Here is a 25,525-nt window from a genome sequence, read left to right on the forward strand (position 1 = left end):
GACATGTTAAACAGCAATTTTCAATTCTGTTACTAACATGGGAGATCAGAGAATGAAAACTTAACACCATGGATTCTTGGAACACAACATCTGCAATTTGAAAAAAATGCAGGTTCGTTGCTTATCCAAGAAACACTTTCTAGTAGATAAAGATATAACATTTACACACTATTCCTAATCCACAAATTAATTCGTCCTCATTTAAATTGTGAAAGTTTTATTTGAACAAACTGGCATGAGATGATGCTAGAGAAGAAGGTACAACCATAAAGGGCAAAGAAAAACTAAAACTATTAATAACAAAGGATCAACCATAGAGAGGCATGATCTTAGATAGTTTCTTTGCCCCTGCGCTATTGCCCAAGTAGCTTCCTCCTTGATTTTTTTTTCAAAGAGCAAAATGGCAGATAGCTTTTTGTACTAGAGCACTCTTTGATTTCTTTCTTTCCATATCTCCTAAACCACTAGAATAATGAAAGTTCTCAAAGCTTTTTCTGCACATCTTATGTGTGCGCTAGGTTAGTCCACCAAGCATGTACCTATTCGTTGGAGTCCAGTTGGTGGTTGTTATATGAGATAGTCCGCTAACAAGTTCCAGATCCTCTTTACATAGCACCAGTCAGCTAACAAGTGGTGAGCTATTTCATGCATGTCGACATAGTGGACAGAAGATGTTGTTTAGCCAGCCACACGTTGCTAGTCTGTCATAGGTCCAAACTCTATTTTGGATTACCAAGCAAGCGAAAAACTTGCAGTCTTTTTTAAAACCAATCAAATATGAAGCTGCTCTGATTCATCATAGGGATAATGTGTCAACACCTGATGTATGTGGTATCGGGACTGAAAGCAATAAGCACATACTGGAACTGGAATACATGATTTTTACTTTGCAAGCATTAATACTCTAGAAAAAATTAAGAATGTAACATTATAGGCTTCTTCATAGTGCATGCTATCTATAAGAGTTTACAACAAAAAGGATAACTCCCTAATAGTTTGATATTGCTAGCCATAGGACTCTGACTCGATCGCCTTGTCATTGAAAACTAAAACTTGATAAAGGCCTCGGAATGATATGGTTGAATTGTAGCATCGTCAAACTCACTCAGCACTATCTTACCGTTGGCTAAAGCTTCTTTCAGAAGCAAAAGGTCTGCTTCTTGTACACCAGGCAAATCCAGCGGAGTGTTATTTGGAGAAACTATCAATATTTTACACAGAGAGCTAGCTTTCCTCAACAAAAAACTCACTAGTTGCACCTCAGTAGGGCGCCAACTGAAGTTCATGACCTTTACCATCACAAGGTTGTCAAAGCCATCCTGAGGTGGCTCTTCCCTCACCTGATCAATAGGACCTTCCATGGGCTCATTACTGAAGGCCGAGAGCTACAAAGATGAACCATAATCATTCAGAAAAATCACAATTTGACAAGAACACAGATATAGATGAAATAAAAATACAGGATGGTTATGATGCAAAGAAATTAGGAAGGCGTTGAAGGTGTTAACCTGCACAAAGAGCCTTTTCAGATTAGGACATCGGCAGGACTTGAGGAACACGTAGAGATCAGCTAGGTTGACAGCTTCCATGTCTGACATGAGCAGTTGCAGCTCTCTCAAACTGTGTAAGTTGCGACTAGGCAACGTGACACCATTACTTGGCAAGGAATACGATGCAACCTAAAATAAAAGGTATGGTCAACTAAGCATATATGTTTTTTTCTTTTTTGTTCTATGGGAAATCAACTTATAAGTTAGGTAATACTCCTATTCTAAATTACAAGACATATTGGCTTTCCTAGATATTGCTTTCGCTACATATCTAGACACAATTTATATCTAAATGCACAGAAAAAGCTATATATCTAGAAAACCCAAAACGTCTTATAATTTGGAATGAGTAAACTCTGTTGGCGGTCCTCAAACATTTTTTGGCTACATCATACGGGTCTGCAAACTACCAAATTGTTCATTTATGTTCTCAAACTTGTTTGCCTATGTTAGGTCCCTAAACTCGCAACTTGTATATTTAGGTTCTTAAGCTTGTTTGACTATGTCAACTTAGTCCTTAAACTTGCTAGTTGCCAATTTATGTACTCAATCAATGTCTATTTGGATCTAAAAGGGCAATTTGCGAGTTTAGGGACTACAGTGACACAACTGAACAAAATTGAGAACCTAAACAAATGATTTGCAGGTTTAGGAACTAGGATGCTCTAACCAAACAGGTTTGAGGACCTAAACAAACAATTTGTAAATTTAGAGACCGGGATGGCACAATCGAAAGGACTGCTAGTGCACTTTACTCGTTTGGAATGGACGGAGTACATGATAAAGCAAAAGACCAAATTAAACAAATCAGTATGGAGAAAAAACCTGCAGGGCATTGCAACAAATGGTGAGAACGTTGAGGCCTGGTATATTCTTGGGGATAGAAAATTCCAAACTATCGATATTGTGCTGGTTTGATACTAGCTGGTTGGCAAACTGAATATAGAGATCAGCAAGCATGCTGCCCTCCCATGGAAGGTAGAAGAGCCCATGGCAGACGTCACCACTATAGCGGAAGGAGCGGAGGTTACGCGTGAGCATCCATATTTTGGAATACCCATCACACTCCACGATGGTGACATTCTTGACGGTCCGTGGCACTAACAATAAGCGTGTGCCGCGGTCGCAGCGGATGTCACAGTGGATGTTGCAGTCGCGCAGGTCAAGAGTGACAAGGCTAGGGCACAACTCCATCATTGTTGTGAAACCCACCTTAATGGAGACTGAGTAGAGCCGGATTGCCTCAAGAGCACGGAATGGTCGGGCGCCCTTGTAGTACATGTTGGAGATGCTGATGCGGTGGAGCGAGAGGCACACAAGGGTCCAGCTCGACAGTGGCAGGTGGAAGTTAAGCTTGTTCTTGCCGCTCTTCCGCATCGCGACGTGGAGATCCTCAACGCGGCGATCTGTGGCGTACCTGATGAAGCGCTTGAGCTCTGAGGACTTGAGCCAGGAGGTCTCGACGACGAGGGAGAAACGGTCCATGCGGAGGCGCGGAGGCGGTTCCTGCTCCAACGCGCCCAACTCCCTCTGTGGGTCGTTGCGGGAGTAGAGGCACACCTCGATGGAGCCACGGTCCCACCGGCTCCTCCACAGGTCGCGCCACCCGCGCGCGAGCGCCCCTGTGCGGATGGCCTCCTTGAGGACGAGGTGCGTCAGGATGCGCCGCCGCAGGTCGTCCGGCAGCGCCGAGATGCGATCCACCGAGATCGGATCCGCACCCACCACCTCGCTTCCGTCCCCTTGCTCATCAACCCTCTGCTTCTTTGCTCCACTGTCGTCGCCGACGCCGGCGCCGTCGTCGGGATTGCCGATCGCCATTTCTCGCTCGTTCCCCAATCTGGGTAAAAACCGTGGGCGCGGCGCGATGCGACTGCGGCGATGTGTTCTCCTTGTTTTTATCTGCTCTGCTTTGTCCTTGCGCCGAAACCTGCCGGCGGTGTCACGTGAAGCGGTACGCGCAGCATGCGCATCAAAAGCATGACATAGAACTTCACGGCAGAAGCATGATGAAGAAAGAAGTAGCTTTGCATATCATTTTTTGAAAAAAAAATTGACGTTCTAATGAATGCCATAGTTTCCAAATCATGTGTCCAAAGGAAATTATAATTGTAGCTTTGTATCCCTTACATAAAGAGAAATTTTTTTATTTGACATAAAAAAGACTTGTTCTTCCTAATTTAGCACTCAAACTTCAAATTTTCCTTATCTGACACTTCTTCAAATTTTTGTTCCTAAACTGGCACTGTCGTGGTTTGGCATGTAACAATGTTAAGTTCCATTGTGCAAAGATGTTTTTGTCCCTTCAGGTGTTCTAGCTCTATATTATGGCATTTTTTTTCCCGGGGCACTTGAACAGTGAGCATGTTGTGTTTTTTTGTGATTTTTTTCTGAGCATTTAGAGGCAATATTGGCGCGATTCTTTCATGTGAATGTGATTCCAGTCCCGCTCCTGGAGCCCAGAGATTATGTGTGTGGCGATGTGGCATCCCAGCAGGACGATGTTACCAGCGACGCTGGCAGCAAAGAGTGCAAGACTGTTTTCAGTGTGACACAAAGAAGCATAGAACTGCAAGAATTCCAAAGAAGGCATGGGAAGGCTGCGGTGGCCGAGCTAGCAGCGCGTGGGCTGGCTGCAGACAAGTATTGTTTTTTCATTCAAAGCTTGAATTACCATGTCATTACAAAAAATATTTATTTTTACTTGCAGAAAGAAGGCAGCCTGGAAAGTACGTTAAAAAAGGTAAGCGGTGAAGTTGCCACCCACAAAAGACCAACTAGAGAACAAATACTATAGGATAGTCCAGAAAGGATGATTAGAAGGTAGGAGACAGTAACACGTATAACCTATGCCATTTAATATACAGCTGCACCAAAAAAATCTGTCTCTAGAGAGAAAAGCTACATATGGGATGAATGATATTTTGTGACATGTGAACACTGTTTTGTGAGATGTAAACTCATGATTTATTTGCTACGAGATGAACTCATTTAATTATGGATTTGTGAGATAACTCATTCAGTTTCAATTTAGATTTGTTAGACGAACTCATTTAGGCTTAATTTATGGGTTTGTCAGATGAACTCATTTATTCTCAAATTATGGATTAGTGAGATCACCTTATTTATTCTCAAATTATGAATTTGTAAGATGCACATATTTTTAAGAGAAAACTTCCTATTTGGTCCTGAAAATAATTCTCCTTTCCTATTTGGCACCGAAACTGAAAATCTTTCCTATATGTCCTCAACTCAAGTTTTTCTTTCCTATTTATGTAATTGCAAGACTTTTCAGATAACGTGGATATAGCTAGGAATCCTAATCCAAATATATATCTCTCTGATTTTGAGTTAGCTAAATAAGAGTCCTAATCTAAATAGAATATAGAAAAAACAAAAGTAAAAATCTATATCTTCTATCCACATCGTACTCTAATATTGAACCACAAAGAGTTTTTTTGTTTGTCTTTTTTTATTTTCCTTCTTTTTCACCCGTGCTTTTTCGTTTCTCTCCGTTCTCTTGCTCCCATTTTACTTCCTCCGTGACCGTGTCTGTTTACTACTGTTTTTTTTGCGTCATGCTCTTCGTTTCTGTTCTGTTCAAAGTCCAAACACACTTCCGTCTAATCCGAGTAGGTTCTGATTTTTCCATGGCCATCTAATTTTCAACGTACATACTACAGATACTTCATTTTATATTTGATAAGAATTCCTATTAACAATTAGGATTGAAGAGATCTACTTAGGTACATAGATTCATGTATAAATCAATATATGTACCGTATACGCTGGGCATGTAGGGTATGCCGCCACTGCCCCTGGTAGTTCTACACGCACACCTCTTCAACTAAATCCCTCGAGGCCACGTCACTGGTAGCCAGGAGCTGCAAAAATTAACCCCAAACATGCAGAGCATTTCAACAAATAAGAATGCAGACACAGGTTCAGTAAAATGACAAGAGTGACTACTAAGTAAAGCGATACAGAAAGCCGTAAGAAATGGTAACCTGCACAAAGAGCCTCTCAAGATTAGAAAAGTGGCAAGACTTGAGGAGCAGATAAATGTCAGCTAGGTTGTGCATCTCCATTTCAAGCATCAGCAGCAGTAGCTCTTTCAAACTCGGCAATTTACTCATCTTGTCCCATCGGCGCTTTGCACGTTCTCGAAAAAAAATCTTGTCTCATCAGCAATTGGTCCTTCATTCAACAAGGAAGATGCAACCTAAAGGTCATGGTTAATTAAAAGAAAAAATAAATATATGCATGCCTTTTTGCAACCAAACAATTCATGAGCATACCTTGAGGGCATTGCTGCAGACGGTGAGTACCGTGAGACCGGAGAGATCATTCGGGAGGATTCTATTCCAGGTGTGGGGTATTAGCTCACTAAGGCAGATGTAGAGGCCAGTGGGTGCAGGGCCCATCGGAAGGTCGTAGGAAAAATCGAAGAATTTACCGCTGTAGCGTAAGGAGCGGAGCCTAGGCACCCCTACAGTATGCAGCCTGGTCTCCCGGTGGCATTCGGCGATGGTGACTGGGCTCAGGGAGTTCGGGGGGCGGGATGCGGTCTCTGGCACCGCGCAGAAGAATGCGGCCACAGTAACAGCGGCGCGGATCGAGAATGCGGAGGCGGGGGGCACAGTGCCACAACTCTGCTGAAATTCACACTACTGGTGACGGAGTGGAGGCGGATGATCTCGAACACACAGAATGACTGCGCGTCCTTGTAGTAATGGTCGCTTATGTTGATGTTGCGGAGGGAGAGATGCGCGAGGACGCAGATCGATCTGGAGGTCCTTGACGCGGCACTCGGCGGCGTACGCGAGGAGGCGCCTGAGGTGGTGGTTCCTGAGCCTCTGGTTGTCAACGACGAGGGAGACGCGGTCGAGGCGGCGACGCGGGCCGCTCTCCAGCAAGCGGAGCACCTCAGTCAGGCTTGTCGCCGGGGAGGAGGTGGATGTCGAGGCAGGATGTCGGTTCCGCCCATCGGCTCTTCCAGAGGTCGCGCCACCCCTGCGGGAGCGCCACCGTGCGGATGGCATCCTTGAGTGGGAGACGGGTCAGGATGCGCCGCCGTAGGTCGTCCGGCAGCGCTGAGATGGGGAAAACATGAGCCGCCTCCGGCCCCGCCGCCACCTCTTTTCGCTGGCCCACTTGCTCATCCACCCGCCGCCTCCTCTTCGCTCTGGCGCCGCCGCCGCCGTCCGATTCGGTAGCCATTGACGGTGCCGCGCGGTCCCCACTAGCATCCCTTTCGCTTCCCCGGTCCCACACCCACTCGATGAGACGAGGAGGCCTGGAGAAACCTGGGCCGTTCAAGGAACAGAATCCTGGGCCAATAGACAGCCATGCAGACCCGGCCCTGTGGCCCAGCAGCCCATTTGAAAAGGGAAGGTGCAATACCTAGACCCAGGTGGAATGAACTGTGGAATCATATTTGAATTTGAAATAATGGGGCATAACAAATCTCAATCGAAATGGGATAGCTACTCTTGCAACAGTGTGTTCTAATGCATCAAAGAAAAAACAGTGTGTTCTAATGACATTCTGGAAGATGATGTGGTCTGCTGTCTCTGAATGTTTTTTTGAAAGATCATGCTGCTGTCTCTGAATGTTGTTTGCATTCTAAACAAGGAGGGAAACAATGTTCAGAACACTGAAAGAACTTTTATTTTTTCCGTTAGGGCGGCATAAACCCACGTTGTGAAAATAAATATATGAGGTCTCATATAGCACTGGTTTGTTATAAAGAAAAACTACAGTACTCAATTCAGTCCACAGAGTTACACACAACAGAAATGAGAAATGATGATACCCATGATTGTGTGTATAAATGTCTGGGGTCTGATTCCTTTAAGAAATAGGTAAGGCAGAAACAGGTAGGCAAAGTCAATGTAGTTATGTAGGTTCTTGCATAATTGCTACGGTGTCTGAATATCTGATATCCAGTAAGAGGATGCAAAAAACATGCAGCATGTTAAATTGCTAAACCACCCCCCCCCCCCACACACACACACACAGTTGTACGTACTGAAAGGGCAAATTAGATAAGGAAAATTTTTTTTTGAGGGTCACCGGGGGGGGAGATTCCCCACCTGAGTTTATTAAACAGCCCAAAACGGCTCGTTGGTTTACAGAGATGAGCAAAGCTCAAAGCTCATAGACTTGAGCAAGGGGTACAAAAGAGATCAAAGAAAGAAAAGGCAAGTTAACCTTGACCCTGTCTAGCCATCGTAAAGATGGAGCACCAAGTGTCGGCTAGCTGTTTCTTGGACCTCGAAAGTCTGTGCTTCCATTGTGCAGCAGCGTTTTTGCAGAGTAGCAGCACCTGATCAGCTGTGAGTGATTCACCTCTGAATACTTTTGCGTTTCTGGCTTTCCAAATCTCCCAACAGATGAGAGCAATGAACCCTGGGAATTCGACCTGGGCTGTCATGTCCACGAAGTGCTGGTTCGCCTTAGCGGCAAGGCGCGAGCTGGTGCGCCTCGACGGCTCGGGCGCAGGTTGAGGACGAGCTGGGAGCGCTGCACTCGACTTGAGACGTAGACGACGTCGACGGTAGGTGATGAGCTTGGGGCTCGAGCCGGCGGCCGGCCCTTGCCTTGTCGGGCTCGCCGCCAGGACCGTCGGCGAAGCCGGAGTCACCGCTGACTGCCTCGGCGCGGACAGGAGGCGAGCCAGAGCGAAAGCCAGCCCGAGGACTCGGGCCGCGGGCACAGCCGTGGACGCCGCGGCCGACCCACTGACAGGGGCCGAGCAGGGCCGCAAGGGGTCGAAGACGAGTCTGGCAGCAGCAGTGCCCCGCTGGGATCCGCCGGCGGGGTAGAGGTCACAGTAGAAGTAGTTTGACGTTGGGCGAAGCTGCTGAGTGCTCGACATTGGTCCCAAGGATGGTCCCAGCGACGGCCCATGCTGGGGGGGCGCCGGGGGGCCAAAGAACCGCGCGAGGTTCCCCTGGCTGTCCAGCTGGGACTGGCGAGGCCAGACTCGGATTGGGAGGATCTTGGCCACAGCACCAGCCCGTCCCACACCGAGTTTGCTAGAGATCCTCAGGTACAAGGGGATCTCTAGCCGGTCGTTCACCTCCAGGAGCAGGCGCAGGGGGCCGAAGTTCTCCCCGGTAAGGCATTCCGGGTCGATCTCAACCACCTCGCTGAAGCTCCTGAAGCACTGGGAGATCTTCTCCGCATACCAATGCTCATTGGGGAAGTCGGTGACAGCAACAAAGGCGAGCCAGGCAGGCACACGGAAGAACCTATTGGAGGTTTCCTCTGGCTTTTGGAGGTGCAGCATGTGGCCCTCGTGGGAAACAGGGCCGAGGCGGTGTAGAAGATCACGGTCGGCAGCTGACTCGCAGCGAAGCAGCAAAGCACCACGGGAGGAAGGCAGCAGGTCGACCGGGAGGCGGGGAGCAAGCGCCCGTAGGGCGCTCCGGAGGAAGAAGCTCACCTCCAGCATAGGGACCGGGGGCTCGACAAAGGCGAAAAGGAGTCTCTCCGAAAGCTCGGCACGCCCCGGAGAGACCCAGGCCTCTGCGTGACGCAGACGAGTCTGCTGCCAGGCATCGTCCGAGCTCGAGTCAAGGTCGCCGCTGCCGAACTCCTCACCAGAGGAGTCAGAGGCATCCATGCCCGCGAAGATGCGGTTGGACCGCTCCGTCGGCTCGCGGGGCAGAAAGCGCGGCGAGCTGGGGACGTTCGTGTCCGTGCCGACGGAGATGAGACCCTAGGAGTCCGGCAGGGTGCCAGCCCCCCCCCCCCCCCCCCCCCCCCGCCGACTCCGAGGTGACGAACTTATCCACACTCAGAGGCTGGGGTGGGGGAGGCTCAGAGGCGAGAAGGAGCAGGGACTGGGATCCCTGAGGCGCGGCTGGCACCGTGGCGGCGGAGCTGGAGGCCACCATGTTTGCCGCGTCGAAAGCGGCCGAAGCGGGGAAGCAAAAGTCCGGGGACCCAAGATGGGCCGCGGGGGAGCCGCCAGGAGGAGTAGGCGGCGAGGCTGGCGAACCGATTCCGCCAGACGCCCGACGCGGCGCAGCAGCCCGAGCGGCCGCCGGGGTGCGAAGGCGGTTGGCGGCGGCACGAAGCAGGCGACGTAGCGGGGCCATTTTGCACTGGGGAGCTCTGTGCCCTGAAGCGTGGCAGCGGCGACACTTGACAGGGTCGCGGCACTCGTTCACTCGGTGGTCCGTGGAGAGGCACCGAAAGCAGCGGAAGTTAGGGTTTAGAGGTTTAAGAGTTTTGAAAGAAGGTCTTTTGGGGGCAGGGGGAGAGAGCGCGGCCTCCAGGTAGCTGCGCGGTCGTTGGGCATTGAAGCCAGGGGTCCTAGAGGGGGCTGTCGGGTTAAAGGCGACAGGACGTGTCACCGGGCCAGCAGCACCCGACATAGGGTTCGAAGCAGGTAGAGGGATGGAGGTGTCGGAACGAAGAAGATCTTGTGGGACTGACCCAAGCGAGATCTTCTCGACACTCGAGGGCGCGGAACCCCGCGAGTTGACAAGTGAGCTACCCTGACGCCGCGCAGTAACTCCATGCCCAGGCGGTGGGTGGGAGCTAGGGGGTTGAGGGGGGGGGGGAGATAGGCGGCTAACGTAGCGAGAGGCAGACGCCATGGACGGGTGGAGGTGCAGCTCAACCTCGCCGATACGAATCGCGCCGACAACAGCCAGAACATTGGCCACGTTCTGGCTGGAGACGGTTACCTTAAAAACGTGGAACCCTGCAAATGTATCTGGTATTTGGAATTTTTTTCAGTCTGTGTTGCTTCTCTGATAAACGCTACACGGTCAGTAGTTTTACGCGAGGATGTATGCTGACAGCTTGTCAAGCATTCTTTGTATTTACTGGAAGTAAGTTCGTATGTTCTTTTCAGATTAAGAGAGAAAACATAAGGGAAATCCTCTCAGTCCTAAGTGACACAATCACCAACCTCTGGTACAGCAACACTCAAATTTCAAATAGATCTGCAACAAACAACTTAATCAACCAATGTAGAATTCAAATTCAGTACCTTATGCACTGATGAAGGACAAAACGAAAGTGATTCTGTTCCTGAGAACACCACATCAGGTCCTGCCTAGTGGGCTACTTTTATTTGCAGAAGTTGATGCAATATTTCACTAGCATCTGCTTCCCCATACAGCCATACCAATATAATGATATTTCACAAGTATCTGAAATATATAATAACTCCAGGAAAATGCTTAAGCATGCACGTCCTCTGTGTTAAAAGAAAACGAAAGAGATCAATCACGGCAATCACATATGATTTTTTTTTCTCGATCGGGTGGTTAACCCGTATTTCATTAAGAAGAGCGTAACAACGTGTTACAAAGTTTTACGCTACTGGCGAGCAGCCAATAGACCAAAGCAACCTAGCTACTTGCATGGATAAAAAACCAAGTAATTACATTGGATCACATATGAAGTTCAGCCTAGACCAGGTACAAGTTACCAAAGTAAAGTAAGGGCAAAACAACACAAGCTACAAAGCACTTGCGTGGTTTTAAACAGCCTCGCAATAGCATATACTGGAAAATTCAGTTCCAACATATACTGAATTTTCCTTAAGAACAGAACTGGTTTGATTCACTTCCACTCACTATGTTAAAAGTTCAAATCAAACCAGTTCTGTTCTTAAGGAGTCCAATCTGCACGTGAATCATGATATTATTAAATTAACCCTTTATTCAAGTTTATTCACACGGATTTATATGATGATGTTCATTGGTATCTCAAACATGTATATAGCTGAATCCAATGATATGATGTATTTCACCAAAATATCAAACACATAGATAGCACAAGAAAAATGAAAGCAGCAGCTGCTGTGTTTTCAGGAACAAAGCTAAAATGTCAATAGTGGCAACACTATATGAATTATCAGTTATAGGACATGGATCTCTTTGCTGTAGTACAACTGAGAGGGGAAATACAGAATGCAGAATCAGCATTTTATTTCCACACACATTCCCGATTAAGGCTGTCCAGTATATATCCAACTAGTCAGTGAAATGGTATCTGAAACCAAACCTTAGGGCCAAAACTTAACTATGCTGACTGAAAACTAATAATACTCCAAAAAGACATCTCGATGAAATTCCCTGATTTTAGCACCAAGACACTCGTTGAGCACTACTACCTTGACCTTCGTCGGAAATTTTTCAAAGCGCAGCAGGTTTACATCTGGGAAAATGGGATTGCCTGACTGATCCCTTTCTGTAATTGTCCCCTTGGGAACAACTAGTATCACCTTCTGGAGGGAGCTGGCCTTTCTGAGCAGAAAGTGCACCAGCTCAATCTCATTGCACTGCCACTTGAAGTTGGTTATCTTTACAATCACAAGGTTGTTGAAGTCATCCATCATTGGCTCTTCGGCGGCCAACCCTCTGACAGCATCCATGAAGGATTCACCTTTCACTTCTGGCAGCTGAGGCATATATAAATCACAGTTGCGAGCATTCATCAGAAAAATAGAAGTGAATACGACGAGCATGAGCATGTACGTACATGAGGAAGAGTTACTACTAGCTAGAACTGAACTGCATTTCACAAGTGCTGACCTCCACGAAGAGATTTCTCAGCCGAGAACAGCGGCACATCCTGAGGAACCAATATATGTGGGATAGCATGAGGGTGTCCATTGTATACAAGACCAGCTGCAGCTCTCTCAAATTCTGTAGGTTGCTCAACTTGGCCACCTGGGGCTGGAAATCTTCCCTGCTACGCAAGCTAGACATAATCTGCAGAGCAAAAGTAATAACACAGATTCTGTCAGTTGGTGACATTGCGACGACAAAACCAAACATCCATGCAATGCATGGAATCCAATCGATCACAAACTAACCTTGAGAGCATTGCTGCATATGGTGAGGACGACGAGGTTGGAGAGATTTGGGAGTGCGTTGAGCCAGCTGTGGTACTGGATCTGGCTGCTAACTCTCGACTTCGTGAAGCGGATGTAGAGATCCCCGAAGCAGGTTTGAGGGAGGGCCACGGACCGGAGGAAGGCGCCGCTGTACCTGAAGGAATGGAGGCCTAAGGCGGTGCTGGCACTGATTTTCTCGACCTGGGGGCACTCCACGACGGTTAGCCTTGCCAGGCGCTCGCTTGCTGCCGTGACATTAACGCAGGTGAGGACGCGGCAGTTGCGCAGGACGAGGATGCGGAGGCGGCTGCACGAGAGGAGTATCCTTCTGAGGTCGAGGTCGCCGAGGCTGGTGTTCTGGATGGTCATGACCTCGAGCGTGTTGATCGAGCGGAACTGGCTCATAGGTCGATGGGCCTCGTTGACGCCGACGCCGAAGAGTACCAAGCGCAAGAGGTGGTGGCTCGCCCGCGGGAAGTTGAACGAGAGCTCGGGCGGCCCCCGCCGCGCGTCGACGACGACGACGACGTGCTCCACGTCGCAGTCGGCAGAATAGTCGAGGAGGGAGTCGAAGTCGGCAGGGCGCGTCTGGGCGTCCTCGACGTTGAGGAGGAAGCGGAGGAGGCGGTGGCCCGGGCCCGGGCCCCGGCCGCGGCTGGCCAGCTCGTTAGCCAGCAGCGGCGCGATTTGGTCGGAGCGAACGTGTGTGACGAGAGGGCAGTGGCACGGCCCCTGCGTCGCGGTCGCGGGGCGGATGTGGATCCCGAGGATGGAGTCGCACGGCCACTGCGGCTTGGACACGAGACGCGACCAGCTTCTGGAGACCATCCCCAACATCGTCGCCGTCTTGAGCGGGAGGAAGCTCAGGATGCGCTGCCGCGCCTTCTCCGGCAGCGACGAGATGCGGTCCACCTCCGCCGCCGCGGGAGGCGCCTGTTCACCGCCTATTGCAGGCAGCGGGTTCAGGTCCGGGGCGACTCCGCCGCCGCCGTGGAGTTGGTACGCCATTGACGCTGCTCTCCCCCTTGCCCTCCTCGCTGATTCACCCTCCCGCCACTCTCCACTCGTGCGCTTGTCTCTGCTCTGCCCTCCTTGGAATTCGAATTTAAGAAGCAGAGAGGGGAGGCGGCGGAACAGAAAATGGTTAAAAGGCCAGGCTGGACCCCAGCAGGGGCAATATGAGGAAAAAAATTGCATGGACCCTGGGTCCAGCGCGCGTCCCGTGCGACCCCAGGGCTGGATGGATGCCGCGTGGAGACGTCTCCCATCGTACGGCCGCTGGAATCGAGCCCGTCCGTATGATTTGCGACGGCTCCGTATCGAACGAATCACGGCTCGGCTCCATTACGAATCACGGCTTGGCTCCATTTTCCATCGCCTTAGACCTCCTCTGCAGCTTGTTGAATACGAGAAGACGCCCCCAGATCGATGCCTCCTCTGCGGACCTCCTCTGCAGCCTGTTTCAGTGCATTTGCTTAGTATTTCAGAGCAGATCCGCCCTAGTTAGGCCCTGCTTGTACTGGAGGGATCCCATATGTACATATGATTTTTATCTGAAATATGTTTGTATGTTTTGAAATCAATGGTGAAATGGATGTCTTAATAATCTGATTGATTCTCTGGAATAATTGATTCTCTGAAATGCATTATTCTGGAAAGGCAACGTCGAAGCTAAACATTTCAAGAGGTACCTGTTGTGCCTGCTCTATAAGGTTCTTATTCAGAGCACAGCCAACAGAATGTACATGTTTCATTTCATAAGGACACTTGACAGCTCATTTGAGCACAGTTACATAGAATCATGATTTTGCATTCCATCAAAATGTAACTTCCTAACAGCAGTTTGCACTGTAGCATCTTGATCAACTCCCATTAAGAGACTTGTGTATCCTCCTGGAATATATGGAGCAGCCATTGCAGAAGGTTGTGGAATTAAATTGAAGTGTGTCATTGTGGAATTAGCATATCCACCTTGCAGCAAAGGAGCATCCATGGATGAAGATGTCTCAGCATTAAAATTCTGCCATATATAGCATAAGAAAGTGTTGTTTACAAATCATGATTATAAGAGAATAAAATTGTGAAAATAGGTAATGTCTTACAATTATTTGGTTTGGATCAGCATGTTCATCTCTGGTTTCTGCATCATTATTTTCCAGATCTTCACCTACAATAATATATATATATATATATATATATCATAATACAATATTTTACAAAATTATAGACATAATCAAAAGGTCAGTACCTTTTTTCTGGCCACCTTTCTTCTTCTTCTTCCCTGCCTTCTTTTCAACAGCATTTTTAAAACGTGTACTCTTTGGTCCTTTTATTACTTGGGGAATTCTAAATGATATTGCACCATTTAATGGTTGTTGGACACTTTCATGGGTAAATGGAGGAACCTCATTGGATTTTTCATGCATCTCACTCAAATAAGTATCCGCTTCGAGGTTCAAGTTATGTATGGCTTCCTGCAGTTTATCAAGAAGTTCTTTCGACGGTGAACACTTCAATGCAAGAGATGTGGCCTGTCGAGATATAAGTGCTGCTTGTGTTTTCAAATCTCCCTTCTCAGTTCCTTGTTTCTCAATATAAAATCCAGTTTTCGCATATTTTGTCCATCTAGGCAGTATATATTGCGATGGCAAATTGTATACTCCATTCATATTGAAGACTCTAAGAGCATGCTTGCACAGTAAACCTATAAGATATAGTTGCCAATTTAGTCAGCCAACATTATAGGTTATTTTATTTTATGAACTGAAATGTAATAGAATACATACCTATCGATTCAAACATCCGACAAGAGCATATAATGGTGGAATCTTCGGTGTTGAGCACTACTGTTGCTCCACGATCAGATTGCATATACTTAACAAAGAATGTCAAGTTTGTTCCTGCAGTTTCCAATAATTCACAAGACAATGTAAACTGTCTTTTAAATTCTTCCTCAAACTCTGAATACATTCTTCTTGTATATGATTCAGCTGCAGTATTCAGCATAGGTAGATTTGAAATGTATGTAACTGGGTTCTTCCGGCGTGACTTAAAATCAGCATCCAACTCATTTGCACGGAGACTAACTGCAACCTTCTCACATTCTACAAGGAGTTCTGAAAGACCGAGCCTCCTACGAAATCTTTTCTTGAAAACATTATTCATACCTTCGCTTCTTTGGGTCGAGTTCATGTCTCCTGTAAAAGAGTCACGGTATACCGCAGCCCACTTTGCCCTCAAAGCATATAGGTTTGCCATCCATGAGTTATTCTCAAGGTTGTATTTAGCCAATAATTCATGTCATTTCTCTATAAAGTAAATCTCTGATCTGTCTTCATATACACACCTTTTGAATTCTGGTAGGAACTTGTTATCCGACGCATGAATTACATGACTAAGATATTTAGCAGCATTTAAGCAAATGTGCCATAAACAAAGACGGTGGCTTGTTTTTGGGAATACATAAGCAATTGCAGTTGCCATAGCTGCGTCTTGATCTGTAAAAATTGTGCTAGGATGCTTACCTGACATTGCTGTTAGAAAGGTTTCAAAAAGCCAAACAAATGATTCAATAGTTTCATTAAATATAAGTGCACACCCAAAAATTATTGTTTGCTTGTGATGGTTGCAACCAAGAATCGGAGCAAATGGCATGTCAAACTTATTAGTTTGAAACGTGGTGTCAAATGACACAGCATCACCGAAGCATTTGTAATCCATGATAGACTGACCATCTGCCCAGAAGAAATTTGCTATGCGACCATCTTCCTTATCTACTTGAAATGCATAAAAAAATGTAGGATCTTGTAGCTGTTTATTTCTCAAATATTCAGACAATGTTTGTGCATCATTGGCTTCTAAGTACTGTCTGCGCTCACGACCAATCTCATTATCACAATCCATCTTAGCAAATGGTGTGTTTTCTTCTCCTCCATAAAACTCCTTCATGAATTCATAAACCTGGGCTGGCTTCATTCCAGCTTCCCGTATCTGTCCAATTAATTTCCTATCCGCCTCTATAACCTGTCGTTGGGACCTCAGCTTGTGTGCCTTGTTTGGACTAGCAAGATAATGATTGTGGTCTAGTACAACCTTTTGCACTCTCCAAATTTCCTCTTTGCTGATACTAAACTGAACACGAGCATCACAATCTGTCCTTGTAATGTCCTTTTGTGATAACTCATTTTCTCGATGTCTTTGGCTACTGCAAACTATATATTTCTGACATATACTACCATCTTGGCGGCGCTTTGTCTTGCTCTTTCTAATACTAAACCCAGCTTTACCGGCATAGGTGTTGTACATCTCATAAGCCTGTTCCTCGGATTGAAAAATCATTCCAACTTTAGGAGGGACCAAATTTTTTCTAGCTTTATCAACCACCGTCTGTACATATTAATTTTCAATTAAAGGTGTACTATAATAAAACAAATAATCTTATATTCTGTCAGATCTGCAACTTATATTTTTTTTACCTGATCAGGCACTTCATTCTCCACTGATCCATCCGTGTGTGACATGGTGCCAATGGTCTCTACTCCCATGGTAAATGTGGTGTTCTGTGAAATAATGCTCATTGTATCTATTCAAGAATAAAAAAGGCACAATGATTTGAACAGATAACCAATTAATCTACCAACCTGTGTCTGTTCGTCTTCTCGATGATCATGACCAACATCAATTTCTAGTGCACGTGAATCCTCCATGAGAGAAGAAGATGTCATCAAGTCATCAGTTGTGATTCCATCTTCTTGGTCTCCAACGGAAGCAGCCGGTTCATTCATCGAAGCAGCGGCGGCGGCGTGCACTGTGTAGGGCTCCAGGCATCGATCTGCTAGGGGCGTCTTCTCGTATTCAACAGGCTGCAGAGGAGGTCTAAGCCGATGGAAAATGGAGCCAAGCCGTGATTCGTTCGATATGGAGCCGTCGCAAACCATACGGACGGGCTTGATTCCAGCGGCCGTACGATGGAAGACGTCTCCACGCGGCATCCATCCAGCCTGGGGTCGCACGGGACGCGCGCTGGACCCAGGCTCCATGCAATTTTTTTTTCAATATGAGGGATATAAGACTAGATGGGCCGTGCCGGTTCTCTCTTGTTGTAACTGGGCTGGACATTCATCCCTACCTGTTACTAAGGAGGGTATGGACAAATCCATATTTTTTTCATGCCCAAGTCCATATCATCATTATTCATTTTTACCCTCCCCAATCTTATTCATATTCATTGGATAATAACAATCTTATATATACTCATTGTTTTGAGTTGAACTAGTTTATACATGTGGGCTCTATGTCAAAGTTGGACCACACTGGATTGAAAACCTCGTGTTCAGACCTTAAAATTTTTGTGAAACTAAAACTTTGGTAAATTAACATATTTTGTGTAAATTAACAAGATTAGATCTATATTTGGGACCCCATAAAAATCCAGACCTTAATATTAAAAAATCTTGCATTCACACTTCAAAATTTGAGCAAAACTGATCATAATTTCTTTGAGATGAGTTGGTTACTTTGTGCACACTGGTGTAGCTAGATTTAAATATGGGACCTACGTTAAAAGCTGGCCCTAAAATTTAAAACCTCATGTTATAACGAGTCACCTTAAATTTTTTTGCAAAATTGTCTGAAATTAGTTGGAGGTGACTTGTTATAACAGGTAGCAACTTCGTGTACAATAATGTTGCTTATGTGGGTCTCACATCAAAAGTTGGACCCTAAAATTAAAACATCACGTTCACACCTTATTTTTTTTATGAAATTGACTGAAATTAGTTGGAGATGACTTGTTATAGACTTATAGCAGGCGGCAACATTGTGCAGATTGGTGAACCTGCTCTTCTAGAAATAGCTCATGAGTTTTTTTTTTCGAGATCGGGCCATTCACCCTTATTTCATTAAGAGAAAAAAATAGCTCATGAGTGTTAATTGGCCACCAATTTCTTATGTTTATTAGGCAGTTTATTTATATGATCTACTTACAAACGATTTCTCTCTCCTTTTTTTTTGTTCAATATGCCAAAGAGTTAAGATGTGAACTATTATCTCCTTTGCTACTAGCATTTGTAGCAGGTTCAAGTTGGAGCTGAAATGTTAAGATGATTATGCAAATCAGAGTTGACATGCCGAAGTGTTATAACTTGATACCAAAAATCAAATATATTAATGTTAATTTGTGTTGAGAGAACTAGTTGAAACCTTGCAGCTCTAGTTTTAGTTACTTGAAATGTTTTATTCTTGCATAGTTTCTGGGATGACCCAATGCGTCATTTAAGGTCTTGTATATGCACTGTTATAGTTTCAGATTCTATTCCATTTTTTATGGTTGGTTTTGAATTTTTGGGTTAGTATTAAAGATTTTCATTTTAGACTTTTCATAGTTGTTTTTTTTAGGATTTTACCTGACATTGTACCTTGCTAAAGAACAGAGCTTGTTGTATTCAACAACTACCTAGTAGCGGCTAGGTACCATGGTTTTGCTGCACACACGTGTGACAGTGTGAAGGGGAACGGGATTGGCAATCCCTGTGAGTGTTGTGTGCAGCCAGCGTGGACAGATCGGGAATCAACCAATCCTATGTGGTTTGCTCCACACGTGGTTATCATCCCCGAATTGTCAAACGAGTCTTGTGGGAAGAAGAAATAAATAGGGAGCGCTATCTATATAAAATTTGCCTTAGGAAGACAGGGTGACAAAGATTTTTCAGAAAATAAGGTGAATGTATACTACGATTAGTGGCATAGTACATATGTTATTAGGAAGTAGGAACAGATATTTATCACTTCACCTTTTCTCAAAAAGTCAAATTTTCATCTGGCTGGAGAGAATGGATGGTGTTGGAGAGGGAAGGGATCGGAGCTGAGGGGGCCCGGCACCCCCCAAATATTTCTATGGCCTCACAATGCATCTTCTTAATTAATTATTTAATAATATTTTAATTAGCTAGTCAATGATATTGTTAGTACTTAAATTTTTCTCTGATAACATCTTATATAATTAAGAATTAATGTTTTTATTATTTTCTCTATCTTTTTGTTTCTTTTTATTATTGTCTACCACATGTCTAATTCGTCTCCACAATACACTCTTTAATTTTAGCTTGTTATATGTAATTAGTGCTTTATCTGTTTCATTACAGAATGTAGAATCCAAATTCACAATCGCTAATCTAAGAGAGAAAACATAAGGGAAATCCTCAGTCCTAAGTGACGCAATCACCAATCTCTAGTACACTCAAAATTCAAATGCATCTGCAACAAACAACATATAAGGGAATCCTAATTCAGTTCCTTATGCGTTGGTGAAGGACAAAATGAAAATGGTTCTGTTCCTGAGAACACCACATCAGCTATTGTTAAGTGGACTACTTTTATTTGCAGAAGTTGATGCGATATTTCACTAGCATCTGCATCCCCATACGGCCATACCACTATGATGATATTTCACAAGTATCTGAAATACATTAACTCAGCAAAATGCTTAAGCAAGCAGGTCCTCTGTGTTAAAAGAAAAACAACAGAATAGAGATCGATCACGGCAATTGCATATGAAGTTCAGCCTAGACCAGGTACCAGAAGTAAAGTAAGGGCAATAAAACAGAAGCTACCAAGTACTCAATCCATTCCAAATTATAAGTCATTCCATTTGAGAGTCAAAACATTTTCATGTTTGACCAAAATTATAGAGAGAAATACTAAGATTTGTAATGCAAAGTGAGTATACTATAAAAATATAATTAAGGAAGAATCTAATGATACTTAGTTGGTATCATAACCATATAAATTTGGTCAAACTTAGAAAAAATTGACTCTCCAAGATTCTTGTAATGACTTACAATTTGGAATGGAGGAAGTAGTTTGCATGTTATTAAACAACCTCGCAATAGCGCATACTAAATTCATCTAAGGCTTTATTTGGATGTTGTCGGATTCACTTCAATCCATATGTGTTGGTGTGGATTGGGGGTGGAATTTAGTTCAAATTCCACACCAATCCACCTCAACACATGTGAATTGATGTGAATCCGACTACATCCAAACAAGACCTAATGTGTTAACAAACAGTGTAATCAAGTTCCTCTCACTATGTTGAAAGTTGAAATCAAACCAGTTCTGTTTTTTTAGGACACTGGAGGAGCCTTGACCCCTACAGAAATTTTATTGCGAGTAAAAAAAGTCTTCCAAATTACAGAACAAAAACAAAAAGAGAAAGAGAAGGCCCCACATTAACCCTTTATTCAAGTTTATTCACACAGATTGATATGATGATGTTCATTAATTGGTATCTCAAACATGTAGCTGAATCCAATGATATGATGATATTTCACCAACATATCAAACACATAGATAGCTAGCACAAGAAAAATGGAAGCAGCAGCTGCTCTATTTTCAGAAACAAGGCTAAAATGTCGATAGTGGGAACACCATATGGAATTATCAGTTATAGACAACGGATCTCTTTGCTGTAATAGAACTGAGATGGGAAATTACATAATGCAAAATCAGCATTTATTTAATTTCCATGCATGCACATTCCCGATATATGTCCAACTAGTGAGTGAAATGGTATCTCAAACCAAACCTTAGGGCCAGAACTTAACTAGTGCTGACTGAAAACTAATTGCTCAAAAAGAACTAACTGAGAAAAGAACTAACTGAGCACCAAATCTGGGAAAATCTCGCTGAACTGCCTTGATTTTAGAACCAAAGAACTAACTGAGCACCTTGTACCTCCAAATTCGCTGGAGTTTTTTCGACGCACAGCAGGTTTAAATCTGGGAAAATGGCATTGCCTGACTGATCCCTTTGTGGATATGTCCCCTTGGGAGCAACTAGTATCAGCTTCTGGAGGGACATGGCCTTTCTGAACAAAAAGTGCACCACCTCAATCTCACTGCACTGCCACTTGAAGTTGGTTATCTTTACCTTCACAAGGCTCTCGAAGCCATCCATTGGTGGCTCTTCGGCTGACCCTCTGATAGCATCCGCGAAGGATTCAGCTGTGGCTTTTGGGAGCTGAGGCATAATTACAGTTGTAAGCATTCATCAGTAACACATAAAAGTGAATAAGACGAGAGCGTACGCAGTATGCAAATGAGACAGAGTTACTACTAGCTAGAATAGAACTGCATTTCACAAGCGTGTACCAAGCGCTAAGTTCGCTAACCTCCAGGAAGAGATTTCTCAGCTGAGAACAGCGGCACATCCTGAGGAATCCATATATGTGGGATAGCATGGGGGTGTTCATTGAGTAGAAGACCAGCTGCAGCTCTCTCAAATTCTGCAGGTTGCTCAACTTGGCCACCTGGGGCTGGAAATTTTCCCTGTTACGCAAGACAGACATAATCTGCAGAGCAAAAGCAACAGCACAGATTCTGCAGTTAGTTGGTGACATCGCGACGACAAAACCAAACATGCATGCGTGCATGGAATCTGATCGATCGATCACAAACCTTGAGAGCATTGCTGCATATGCTGAGGTTGACGAGGTTGGAGAGATTTGGGAGTGCATCGAGCCAGTTGTGGAACCGGATCGGTTCGACAAGTGTCGCTTTCGTGAAGCAGATGCGGAGATCCCCGAAGCAGGTTGGAGGGAGGGCCACGGACCGGAGCAAGTCGCCGACGTAGCGGAACGAATGGAGGCCTACGGCGGCGCTGACACTGATTTGGTCGACCTGGGGGCACTCCACGACGGTGAGCCTCACCAGGCGCTCGCTTGCAGCCGTGACATCAACGCAGGTGAGGACGCGGCAGTCGCGCAGGACGAGGATGCGGAGGCGGGGGCACAAGAGGAGTGCCCTTTTGAGGTCGAGGTCGCCGAGGCTGGCGGACCGGATGCAAATGACCTCGAGCGTGTTGATGGAGCGGACCTGGCTCACAGGTAGACGATGGGCCTCCTTGACGCCGACGCCGACGAGCACCAAGCGCAAGAGGTGGTGGCTCGCCCGCGCGAAGTTGAAGGATACCTCGGGCGGCCCCTGCCCCACGTTGACGTAGATCTCCTCTACGTCGCAGTCGGCGGCGTAGTCGAGGAGGGAGTAGAAGTCAGCGAGGCGCGTCTGGGCGTCGTCGACCTTGAGGAAGAAGCGGAGGAGGCGGTGGCTCGGGCCCCGACCGCGGCTGCTCAGCTCGTTAGCCAGCAGCGGCACGATTTGGTCGGAGCGGATGTGTTTGGAGACGAGGCAGTCGCACGGCCCCTGCGTCGCCGGGTGGATGTGGATCGTGAGGATGGAGTCGCACGGCCACTGTGGAGTGTTCACGAGGCGCGACCAGCTTTTGGAGGCGATCCCCAACTTCACCGCCGCCTTGAGCGGGAGGAAGCTCAGGATGTGCTGCCGCGCCTTCTCCGGCAGCGACGAGATGCGGTCCGCCTCCGCCGCCAGGGGAGGCGCCTGTTCACCGCCTTCTGGAGGCGGCAGGTTCAGTTCCTGGGCGACTCCGCCGCCGCCGCCGCCGTGGAGTTGGTACGCCATCGACGCTGCTCTCCCCGCTTGCCCTCCTCGCCGTTTCACCCTCCCGCCACTCGTGGCGCTTGTCTCTGCTCTCTGCCGCCCTCCTTGGATTCGAATTTGGAAAGAGAGGAGAGCGTGGAGAGGCAGAGGGGGCACAAGCGAAATGGCTAAAAAGGCCAGGCGGTTGCTCGCCAGCCAGGTGCCAGGCTGGACCCCAGCAGGGCCAACAGGAGATGGGCCGGGCGAGTTCTCTCTTGTGGTCTCTAAACGTGAACTGGGCTGGACATTTCATTTTGGTATCACCTTGTGCTCTCGCTGAGTTTGCACTGTAATGACTTCCTTCCTCAGCCTTAAGAAAAAAAAGAGTTCTGCTTCCTTCTTTTTTTTCGACTATAAAGTTGAGCTTCCTTCCTAGCCTTTCTGTTTTGAACTTGCCTATTTGGTCTGAAAGCTATTTCTAGTTTGGCCCTTGTGTTAGTATAAGGCTAAATAATTTTAAGTTCGAGCGAAATGACGATTTTACCTCTAGGCAAAAACTGAATCAGAGCTCAGTTTATCTATGATTTTTAGGAGTAAGTAGGGGAGCCCCCTACTTAAATTTTTTATTATATGGTGAATTGTACGTTTACAAGGCTTTCGAAGCCAAAGAGAAAAAGAAGATTGCAATTATAGTAGACTCTCTCTCTCTCCACATATATAGAAGAACACTAACATTTTGCTTGGCCATTATACGAACTAACCCAAGCTCTTTCCTGAAGTCATCCTTCGAGATATTTAAGGTGAAACTAGCATTACCAAAGGTAATTCTATTTTCGGTTGTCAAAATGATCAAGCATATTGTGGTGACAACTACCTAAAGATGGGGCTTCCAAATAGAGAGGATTGCCAACATGCTAAGCTGAAGTTGCCAACAACTTATAATTTTAAACAGGATCGAAGTAGATTACATCTCTATTGTAATAGTAGTAATAATTAAGACAACGACAACCGAAAAAGGCTCGATAGGAACCCTAACCGAGCAATGGCCCCGTGCATCAGCAGTGCTAATTAGGGGTTGGGACTGCTCCACTCCATGTTTTTGAGCTCCACTACATGTTTTTTTTCGCCAAACAGGTTTAGCTCTGAAAAAGATGAAGTTGTGAGACCATATAAAAAGGTACACTATAAATTATATATATATATATATTTTTAAAAAACTGCTCTACAGTGAAATTTATGGAGCAGTTTCAAACACGTTAAATGGTGTTAGGATTTATCCGTATGAGAAAAGACTCCGATTAGTCAAGGCTGATTGCATAAATTTCCAACATCGAATGTTGCTAGGCTATGGTCCAGCCAGGTTTCCATACCAAGCCCAAAATGCGAGCGGGCTGGACACCTTCCAGTGAATGGGCTGAATGCTCGCACAAACGCCAACCCGGGAACATCATCTCCCATGAAAACGAAGCCTTGACTGGCGACATGCCAACATGTCAGCCGCCGACGTGTTAGCACATCTCTCAATTGGTGTTCAAAGTTCAAACAAGGCAGGTCTTGAGTTTAGTATAGAGCAATCTAGACGGGAGTAGTAGTAGTAGTAGTATTAGTAGAGAATGCCTTTCTTGCTGCAATGCATGGGCCATGGCAATATGGCATAATCTCTACCCCTAAAAAGCCGATACAGGGACGTCAACACCACTTCAACGTGCCTCCTTCCGCGTGCCCCTCCCGCTCCAGCGAACTGCGCCGACAGGTGGGCCTGTGGGGGTATAAACCCCTATACCCTTACGGCTAGACTTGGGCCAGGAGGTTTGGCCCATTACGAGACGAGCTCAAGGTTTGATCCGACAGCTCGGATTTTCGCGCAAGGAAACAAGACGCGGAGATCAAGCAGGATTCTGGTCGGTTAGAATAGGAATTGATATCGAACTATCTATGACAATTGTAACCGACTAGGATTAGCTTCCAGATCTGTAACCCTGCCCTCCGGACTATATAAGGAGAAGCAAGGGACCCCCCTAGGACATCATTATTCTCTCAACACAAATCAATACAACCAGACGCAGGACGTAGGTATTACGCCAACACGGCGGCCGAACCTGGATAAAAAGCTTGTCCGAGTCTTGCGTCACCATTGAGTTCGTAGTTTGCGCACCGTCTACCGACAAACTACTACCGTGGGTATACCCCAAGGTAGACTGCCGACCAGCTTTCGTCGACAGTGGCGCGCCAGGTAGGGGGTGTGCGTGCAACTTCTCCGGCGAACAAGATGGTCACGATCCCAGCTTCCGCGACCGTGCCCGAAGGCGTCACGTTCACCGTCGGCCAGATCACGTGGACGACGCGCGGCGGTGGTCTCAAGACCACGGTTTCGGAAGAAACCCAGATCCAATCTGGGATCACGTCGGCTCCGACCACTCGAGTGATGGCACCGAGCGCCCGACCACCGCTCCCACTCTTCAAGGGAAGGAAGATCGACTGCTCGGACCTTCTCCAGGCACTTGATCACGCCGATTTCAAGCTACTTGAAGCGTCCCAACTAGTAGATGGGATCCTGCGCCAGCCTGATCAAGCCGCCCCAACGGATTTTTTCAAATCCCACCGGCCAACTCGTGTCGTTACACACGAACGGCTGGGAACGTCTCTGACGATAACCTCAACTCCCTCAGGACGAT

The 25,525-nt window shown here is 46.3% G+C and overlaps 2 protein-coding genes across 4 annotated transcripts; both read right to left on the minus strand.

The window, feature by feature from the left end:
* LOC110430998 (FBD-associated F-box protein At2g26860-like) lies at positions 859–6,770 on the minus strand. Of its 3 annotated transcripts, none has more exons than XM_021449418.1 (6): positions 5,849–6,767; positions 5,558–5,747; positions 5,331–5,434; positions 2,376–3,480; positions 1,509–1,679; positions 859–1,385 (listed from the first exon to the last, which is right to left on the minus strand). In XM_021449418.1, exons 4-6 carry the CDS (start codon positions 3,369–3,371, stop codon positions 1,047–1,049), a joined length of 1,506 nt encoding a protein of 501 aa, XP_021305093.1. In that variant the 5' UTR covers positions 3,372–3,480; positions 5,331–5,434; positions 5,558–5,747; positions 5,849–6,767; the 3' UTR covers positions 859–1,046. The 3 variants fall into 3 exon arrangements, 2 of the variants coding, with proteins under 2 accessions (XP_021305093.1, XP_021305092.1); XM_021449417.1 differs by having other exon boundaries at positions 1,047–1,385; positions 5,558–5,772; positions 5,849–6,770; XR_002448460.1 differs by lacking the exon at positions 2,376–3,480 and having other exon boundaries at positions 5,849–6,758.
* On the minus strand, positions 20,806–22,892 carry LOC8077740. The gene is made up of 3 exons (XM_002438846.2): positions 21,873–22,892; positions 21,587–21,766; positions 20,806–21,435 (listed from the first exon to the last, which is right to left on the minus strand). Exons 1-3 carry the CDS (start codon positions 22,890–22,892, stop codon positions 21,118–21,120), a joined length of 1,518 nt encoding a protein of 505 aa, XP_002438891.2. The 3' UTR covers positions 20,806–21,117.

Source organism: Sorghum bicolor, chromosome 10 (genome assembly GCF_000003195.3).
Source record: "Sorghum bicolor cultivar BTx623 chromosome 10, Sorghum_bicolor_NCBIv3, whole genome shotgun sequence".
Classification (NCBI taxonomy): Eukaryota; Viridiplantae; Streptophyta; class Magnoliopsida; order Poales; family Poaceae; genus Sorghum; species Sorghum bicolor.

Coding starts and splice junctions, on each gene's coding strand:
- LOC110430998 (XM_021449418.1), bottom strand. CDS start 3,371: ATGGCGATCGGCAATCCCGACGACGGCGCCGGCGTCGGCGACGACAGT. Junction 1,680..2,375: donor TTTGTTGCAATGCCCTGCAG/GTTTTTTCTCCA, acceptor CTTTTATTTTAG/GTTGCATCGTATTCCTTGCC. Junction 1,386..1,508: donor TGAAAAGGCTCTTTGTGCAG/GTTAACACCTTC, acceptor TCATCTTTGTAG/CTCTCGGCCTTCAGTAATGA.
- LOC8077740 (XM_002438846.2), bottom strand. CDS start 22,892: ATGGCGTACCAACTCCACGGCGGCGGCGGCGGCGGAGTCGCCCAGGAA. Junction 21,767..21,872: donor TATGCAGCAATGCTCTCAAG/GTTTGTGATCGA, acceptor TTTGCTCTGCAG/ATTATGTCTGTCTTGCGTAA. Junction 21,436..21,586: donor TGAGAAATCTCTTCCTGGAG/GTTAGCGAACTT, acceptor ATTATGCCTCAG/CTCCCAAAAGCCACAGCTGA.